At 58.7% G+C, this 8,637-nt stretch overlaps 1 protein-coding gene across 1 annotated transcript in view; it reads right to left on the bottom strand.

Moving 5' to 3' along the window:
* Hs6st1 (heparan sulfate 6-O-sulfotransferase 1) overlaps positions 1 to 8,637 on the bottom strand; it is a 36,683-nt gene that overhangs the window by 27,563 nt on the left and 483 nt on the right. The window contains exon 2 of the mRNA XM_010637694.1: positions 2,623 to 2,637. Coding sequence (XP_010635996.1) covers positions 2,623 to 2,637 — 15 coding nt within the window. The remainder of the gene's footprint in view (positions 1 to 2,622; positions 2,638 to 8,637) is intronic.

The following is an 8,637-nucleotide window of genomic DNA, read 5'->3' as shown; positions in this document are numbered from 1 at the left end:
GGGGGGGGGGAAGACAGAGCCAAAGTGCAGGAGGGACAGAGCTTGCCTCCCAGACCCCCAGTTCCTGGGGGCTTGGTCTCACAGGTTCTGGGGAGGGCTCAGTCCACAGAACAGAGGCCAAGGCCTTCCTGGAGATCTTTGGGAGAACCTGGCAAAGCCTTTTTTTCAAGTGGGCACTCGCAAGGCCAGAGCCAGGACGAAGAGGGGCCCTTACAGCTAAAGCATGGCATGTTACAGGTGTCCCGGCGCTGACACTCTGGGGCGGCCTAGATAGCCAGCCTTCATCTTCCTGACTTCAGAAGCTCTGAGCTGGCCCTCAAGCCCACCGATTTACTCAGTGGGACAGGGGCCACAGCCCAGCTGGCTCTAGGGGACCCTTTCTGGTCCTCGGAAGTGAGAGGACGCAGTGAAGCTCCGGTAGAAAAAAGAGCCTACACCACAGCTGTACCACAAGTCCACGCACCCATCTCCATGCAGGCACGGAGAGGTCATTTTGCAGGTGGGTAAATAAATCCCGGCACAGACGGGACCTGACCCGGCTGGTCTGGCCTATGTTCTGCATCCTCCCTTGTCCGCTGCGCACCAGTGCTGTCCTGTGCAGCCGGGCTATTTTCCGCTCCTGCTCTTCCCCTTCCCCGGCTGCCTGCCTCGGGGCCACAGAGGACAGAGCTGACTGTGCTGACTCCCTGCTGGACTCTGGCCTCGTCCACTCCAAGAGGAGCGCATAAGATGGGACTCAGGATGTTCCTGCTGCGGGAGAAGACACGTGGGACCTTCAGCACCTGCCCCCGACACTGCGGCAAGCACGGCTTCCAGGGGGCAGCTGGGCTGAGCAGTGCAGAGCCCCGTCAGGGACACCCTGGACGGCAAGGAGGCCTGGCATGGGGAGATGACGGGGCCAGCTCCCCTTGTGACCAGCGGTGTGTGACCCTGGCCACTGACCCCCGAGGGCTCTACAGCTCGGTAATCAATTACCCGCTGCATTTTAATCTCTCTCATTACTGCCCCAACAGACAATTACTGATCTGTCCCGATGTCGCCCTGCCGGGCCTTCTCACACTCCCCATGGAAATAAACGAGGCAGCTGCACTGCCTGCACGGCGCTCAGAGACGGGCCAGACGCAGGACCGCGGGGCCTGCCTGCCTCTCCGTGAAGGCCGCGTGCCAGCCAGCTCGGACGTGCGGCCGCCTCCCCACTCACACTTGCAGACAGCCCGCTCTCCAGAGCAACGGGCACCGGCCTGGAGGCTGCTCATGGCTCCCGTGAGACCACAAGGTCACAGGAAGTAACAGGTCCCCGGAGCCGCCACAGAAACAAATGGTGGGCAGGCGTCTCCACTTTCAAAATGGGGAAATAGACAGCAGCACACCCACCTGAGCCTAGGAGCCACACTGCCCTAGGCACAAGGGAGAAGCGGCTGGCTCCTGCGCTGGCCCAGGGCCACAGGGCCAGGTGGGTGCCAGGCCTGGGAGGGGCCCCAGCAGGTACAGCTGTGGCAGTGGGACAAGGGCTTCCAGGCCGGGTCCTGCGGCCCCCAGCCTCATACCGAGGCTGCGTGAGGACGTACTGCGTGAGGACGTACTGCGTGAGGACGTACTGCGTGAGGACGTACTGCGTGAGGACGTACTGCGTGAGGACACGCGTCAGCTGTAGCAGCTCCGCCCTCCACCCACCCAGCTCGAGCTCAGAGACCTGCCCGCCAGCTCTTGGAGTGGGAATGCACAGCCACCTCTCTCCAGCGACAGCCCCTCTGGGGACTGGAGACAAACACCCTACCAGGGGAGGGGGCATTTTACCCCAGATAGGGGCAGAGCCACAAGTCGCACAGCCAGTGACCTGCCTGCACAGGGCTGATGCAATACCAAGGCCGCCCCCACTCCTGGGTACCCCCGCCAGGATTTCTCCTACCCATTTACTCCACCAAGCTTCAGGTCTCACCGGATGTGCTTCTAGAGTGCCACTCGGGCCAATACTCCTACGTGAGCTGCAAAACCCCAGTGTGAAGCAGCGTCCCCACCTCCTCAGAAGCTGTACACCCTTCCTGCAGTAGCTCATGCTCCAGAGTTTAGGACTTCTTTCCTGGTTCAGCACAGCACCCTCCCTTCCAAAACAAAAACAAGCCGCTAGTGCAGTGGTATCATGCAAGAGTCCCAAACCCAAACCCAAACCGTACAGGGAAGAGAAGGCCAACTGAGATCCTGAAAAAGCAAGAAAGATGGCCTTAAATACATTTTAAAAAAAAGTTTTCCAGGTGTGGCGGCACACGCCTGTAATCCCAGCACTTGGGAGGCTGAGGCAGGAGGATGGCCGTGAGTTTGAGATGAGCATGGGCTACACAGTGAGTTCCAGATCAGTCTCAACTACATAGTGAGACCCTGTCTCAAAAAACACAAAACAAAAAAAAAATTGCAAACACATGTCACCTAGACGGGTACTGGTGGGGGCCTAGAAGAGTCTTGATGTGTATGCAAGTGACTGGGAGACCACTTGGCCTGAACTGGAGCCTCATTACCAACCCACAGGTTCCCACTCAGCAAGTGCCCCAACAGTACCGCGCTTCTCTTCAAACCCCAACACACCCACACCAGGAGAGGAGCAAGCCCACAGCAGGATCCCAGGACGCTGGCACCCGCACCCTTCCCATAGGGCTCCAGGCTAGGGCACCAAGGCACCAGCTAGGAAGGGCAGGGCCCAGCTCCCCTCCTCAGCCATGGGGGTAGCGCATGGACTCAGCACAGGGGCAGGGGCCACACTCTCCCAGCACTGTCGCCAGGTCTTCCTGGGTTGCTGGACCACCTGAGTACGCTGTGTGAAAAGCTGCCCAGGGTGGCCTGGACATCTGCGCTGACTGTCAGCAAGCCTCTTGGAGCTCCCTTCTCAAAGCCAGGAGAATATACTGAGGGAATACACTAGGTGTTTTTGTTTGTTTTTGGTACCGGAGATTGAACTCGGGTCCTTGTACTTGCGAGGCAGGCAGTGGAACCACTGAGCTAAATCCCCAGCCCTCACGCTAGGTGTTTTCCAGTAACCCTGACAGTGCAGGTCTGCATGGGAGGGCGCGGCTGTCATTCTCCCTGGATCTTCTCACCAGCGGTGGCGGGGTGCATCAGAGAGCTCAGGACAGACATCCACCTGCTGGCTCCTGGCCCTCCAGGCTCAGGTACTCTGATCACATCTCAGGCCTTAACTTCCTTTTTCCAAAAAGTGGACCAATCTTCATAATGTCTGCTCTGTGGGAGTTCTATGTGCTGTTTTAGCTTGTTTTCTACAGCTGTACTGGAAATCCCAAGGCTGGATACTTTATAAAGAAGAGTGGCTTATTCAGCTCATGGTTCTGGGAGGTTCAAGGAGGTGGTGCTGGCTTTGACTGGGATCTAGCGAGGGCGGGAGTATTCATAAAAGAGAGACTGCGGGGCAAGCCCATAAGGACGGGTGCCCAGGAGGGCCAGGTTTGTTCTTGCACACAGCTCTCTCTTAAGGGCACCTCTCTGTGTTCCCCTTCCTGGGCAGGAATCTTCGGGACCTGGTTACCTCCCACTAGGCTCCCTCCACCACTTCAATCCTACAACACTGGGGACCGAGTTCCCGACACACGCACCCCTGGGAGACACACTAAGAATGACACCCAAGGTACAGCCAGAATCAAATGAGATAAACCTATTGTAAGTTCCTGTGAAGAGCCAGGGGACAGAAGCTGCTCCACCAGCTTCCCTGTTTGTTCCCCTCTCCCTTCAAGCCCAGACCATGGCAGCTGCACCACCAAGGGTAAGATGCAGACCTCTATGAGCAGGCAGGGCGAATCTGGCAGGGGTTAGGGCCTGGACGCTCTGCTATGATTTCGATCCAGATGTCCCCGTACAGCCTCATGGGCTCATACGTGGGGCTTTAGGGATGTGATTAGACCATGGTGCGTGTGTGTGTGTGAGAGAGAGAGAGAGAGAGAGAGAGAGAGAGAGAGAGAGAGAGGGAGAGAGAGAGGAAGAGAGAGAGGAAGAGGGAGGGAGAGGGACTACAGCTAAAGGTGACGCGGGGAGGTGAAGCCCGGCGCAGAAGGTAGTCACTGGTGCGTGTACAGGCAGGGCCTCCCTCCCTCCTCCCTTGATTCCTCTCTCTGCTTCCCCGTCCTGCCGTGAGCAGCTCCCTCCTGCCCTGCCCCTGTGCCATGCTGCCCTTTGTTGGAGCCAGCCAACTATGCACTGAAACCTGTACAAACCGAGAGCCAAATAAACCGTTCCTCCTTTGAGTTGAGGGCACTGCCTATTGCATCTGAGAGAGAGAAAGTAACTAAGACACTCCCCAAGTCTCTTACAGTGTGGGCCAGCCCAGCGGTGAGGGAGGACTCTGCAATAAAATCTGGAAGACTAGGCACTTTTTGATGATTTAGAAAAGTATACTCTTGGGCCAGGGATTTGGCTCAGTTGTTCCGCCGCCTGCGTCGAAAGCACAAGGGCCCAAGTTCGCTCCCTGGTACAAAATAAAAGTGCACTCTCTTACAATAGCAGCAAGAAGGGGTGCAGCCCTGAGAGGGCACTTCAACACTGCAAGCAAGAAGCAGGAGGTGCGACTTCCTGAAAAGAGCTCTGACACGCTCAGGCTCTTCAATGCAGAAATTCCACTCCCAGGAATTTCCAAAGGAAATCAGAGCTATGCAAAATATTTGCACAAGAGGACGTCCACAGCAGCATTCCTTAAAGGAGCCAGAAACTGGAAACCCACGTGTTCCAAGCCCAAGAGCCAGCCTGGGGCACCCAGCACGGGGACCATCTGCAGCACTGAAACAGAGTATGTTTTTAATGACACAGGGCAGCACTCATGATGTAATTTACACTAGTTTCAATTACAGAGGAAAAACTCTGTGCAGGGACTACTGCGGTTTCTCTTTTCTCCATCTTTCCTCCCACTCAGCCACTACAAACTAAGATTACAACAAAAAAGAGGGCATGTGCAAGAAAGAGACTCACGGGCCCTGACCAAGGAGAACACAAGCCCTCCTCCGCCCTCCCTCCAGGACCCCAAAGGAATCCAGACCCACAAGGCCTCTCCCAGTACGGCTCTCGGAATCCCCAGAGAAAGACACCAACTGAACCTGTGCTGACGGCCTCCGTGGGCCCGGCTGACTTTGGCACCCATGAGAGGGCTTTCTGCAGGTGCAGGCACAGCCTCAGGCTACCGCAGGGGCCCACAAAGACGCGGCCCAGCTGCGCACAGGAGGTGCCCGGCTGAGCTCAGCACACAACAGAGGTGGACCTGGGCCTGGGAACACCGGAGGGGATTCTCACTGCAAACCACACGTGATCCCTTACAAAGAAGGGGCTCTCGTTACTTTTAGTTTCTTACTGAAAATCTAGCTCACGACAGCTTGGCCTCAGATTCTCTTCTCCTCTTGAGCAAAAGCTGCCAGACCACGTGGGTGAGGTGATGCTGTCAGCGGGGTCCGGGTCCTGTCCACCGGCCCGTGACACTCTGGACAACATCTGTTCCCCACCGTGGGGATGTCGACTGTGTCCCTCAAACTCAAAGGCAGGTGAAAGCTGCCAGGTGCCACAGGAACAGCCCGGGCCAAGTCTGTGCCCACTGTCCTGGCCCCCTCGGGAGTCCCCAGGTCCTTGTGGAGTGGCAAAACACTCAGGTTCCACATGAACCGGACAGAGGTACGAGAACGGCAGGACAGAGGCTGCCGGACCAGGCTGAATCTGTTCTGCTTGGTGCCAACGTGGGGGCAGCACTACTGGGCAGGAGGCCACAGCCAGTGCCAAGGCACTACAGAAAAGCCAGGGTGCTGGACGGGAGCTAAGTCAAAGGAGCCTAAGGCAACAGGAAGGTCTGGGAATCAGAAGCCCGGAGAGGCTTCTGGGAGGAGCGGTCATCTGGGCTGATCCTGAAGGAGTAGCGAGCAGAACGCATGTGTGGACGGGTAGCACAGCACACAGGGCAGCCCAGGCTCACACAGGCAGGTGTCTGGAGCCCGAGATGACTTCCTGCAGGAGAGGGTGCAGAGTCAAGGGCGAGGCCCGGCCCCGAGGGGACACACCATCAGTGACAGACTGCTGGTCCACCCCTTCCACAGGGGAGCACGGTCCTCGCGAGGGAACGCCACAGACGCTCAGAGCCCGCCAGGGACTCCCAAAGGTGCTCAGGACCCCAGCCAAGACGGCAGACAGGCCACGTGGGGGCTCCCAATGCCCTCTGTGGTTCCAGATGACACCTTCAGGGATATTTCCGGGTCGACCTGACAAGACTCTGCCCCTCTTTTCCTGGTGTCATCTTCAGGGAGCACCGTCCAGACCCTCGGAGATGACACAGGAGTGTGGGCTGCTAATAGACTCTAACTACAGTAACCACTGGTGACCATCACCTCCCGCCACTCCCTGTGTCCTGGCTGAGGCCAAAAGGCGAGGCAGCCCTGTGGCAGACAGGACCACAGTGCACCACACGCTCTGTTCACAGGCCTCCTCCTCTGCCAAGGCAGAAAGTGCCAACCACGGCTGGAAGATCCAAACCATGCGGAGGAAGGCACCAGAAATCTGTTCCTCTCCGTGTGCCACCTGCACGAGTGTGTGCCCAGCTCAGAGCAGCCTGGGTGGATGTCATACCTACCACAAGGAGGCTAGGGGCTTACTGGCAAGCTTCCAGAAGCGTGCCCTGGGGCAGGAACACAAATGTCCAAGCCTTCCAATGCCCTGGGGATGCAGGGAAGAGACAGAGAAGGTCCCAGCCCCAGGGGTCACTCCCACACACACAGGACCCTGGGGGAGCAGGACAGACAGGACAGCAGGCATCTGAGGCTCTGATGTCACTCAGCACCAGTCACCCTGCCATTGTAGGTATGACCCCCGGACTGAAAGCTGTAGTGTCCCAAGGGTCCCTGGGCCCAGGACAGACAGACCAAGTGCAGCCTGACCTCCACAGCAGGAGCAGCCCCCGGAGGTCTCAGGGGAGCTGGGTACAGCCCAGATGAAAATGCACAAAGCCAATGCCCACAGTGTCTTCTAAGCTGGTTGACTACAGAAATCAAAGAGCCAAAGGGAGGAGAGGGCACTGAGGCAGGTCACCTGGCAAGACTGAGGGCCCCCTGGAAGCCCCTCTTCCATGCCCACGTGCTGCTGAGCCAGCGATTTCCAGGGGTCAGCAAAGTGAGCAGCAGAGTGAGGCCCACAAGGCTCTCAGGGATGTCTCCGCTCTCCTGGGGAAGGGGTGCTAGGGACGAACTCTGGAGAAGGGAGGTGGAACCCCTCCCCTGGAAACCCACACCTTCGCCAGGGCCAAGCTTACTTCAAAGATCCGGCCTCTCTTCCCACTCCCGCCTCCAGCAGCAGGGAGGTGCCCTCCTGGGCCCGTGAGTGCCCAGCTCCATGCAGCATGGCTCAGCTGAACCGAGGGGTGGACCCCATACAGCAAAGTGCCTCCCTGCACAGCAGACCCAGTGCCCGTGTGTGAGGGTCTGAAACCACCAAGGGAGGGCCCCAGACCACCTCCTAGGCTGGCGACTGCTGGGGACAGGACACAGCTGGAGGAAGACGAGTGTCCCCAACTCCAGCTGTCTTTCCTTTTCACTGTGTGCAGCAGTCCCAGGGACTGAAGCCAAGGACAGCTGAGTTATGTCCCAGCCCTTTGTATTTTTATTTTGATACAAGGCCTTACTGTGCTGCCCTTCAACTTGCCAGTCTTCCTACCTCAGCCCACGAGGAGGAGCTGGGGTTACAGGTGCGTGCACCACGCCTGGAAGATCTCAATCTCTGAGTCTGAAGACCAGGGAAAAAGGATGAGGGGCTACTCAGGGGTGCAGGGGCTGGACTACTCAGCTCCAGCCCAGCTGATGGGAGAGGACCCCACACCCACCTAAATGCCCACACCTCTCTGGGTCAGTGGCACACTTGCCCACGCCCACCACCCAGCCTAGTCCTCAGGGGAAGGTGGGGGCACAACAAAGAAGTGCTGGCTCCTGGCTTCTCTCCTTCCGGGCCTGGATACCTGGGGAATAAGGTGCCTAAGGGAGTGTCCCTGCAGGCCACGTGGGTACAACAGGAACAGGAGGAAAACAATACCAAGTGGAAACGCGGAAGTCTAGCAACGCCCCCGGGATCTACTGCTTCTCGGGAGGGCAGCCCCAGCACTCTGCCCCCACACAGGCCAACCGTGTCCCCACCCCCACAAGCACGGGGAGCCAGCGCACCCAGAAGGAAGGTAGGTGTCCAGGTGCACAGGTACCCGACCGGCTGATCCGAGGACCGGTCCCCATCCGGTACCTTTGTTCCTCTCCTGGCGGGAGGACTGGAGACACTGCCTTCTCTCCGCCCCAGACGGGTCACAGCGGGCCTTTGTTCTACCTGCACACACCACCAGGCTGGGCCCGCCCCTTCACCGGCAGCTCCTCCCCACCCCCTAACGGTCTGAAAGCGGGCCCCCGAGGGCCTGGGGGTACCCTGGGTGCAGGGAGAAGGACCTCACTTCTCCCGTTCCACTTTGGCACCAGACAGATGCGGGGAGGTGACCCCTCCAGGTGTGCCCCTCTGGAACCCGCTTCCTCACTCAAAGACCCACGGGGCTCCGTGAAGCCATCCTGAGCCCGGGGCACCGGCGGCGACCCAGGAGGATGACCGGGCACCGTGCGGCCAGGCCGGCGGGGGACAGACGCA

Source organism: Fukomys damarensis, unplaced genomic scaffold, assembly GCF_012274545.1.
Source record: "Fukomys damarensis isolate Sample0158 unplaced genomic scaffold, DMR_v1.0_HiC HiC_scaffold_29, whole genome shotgun sequence".
NCBI classification, from domain to species: domain Eukaryota; kingdom Metazoa; phylum Chordata; class Mammalia; order Rodentia; family Bathyergidae; genus Fukomys; species Fukomys damarensis.
Note: the sequence above shows the minus strand (reverse complement) of the source record. Positions and strands in the feature narration are given on the sequence as shown.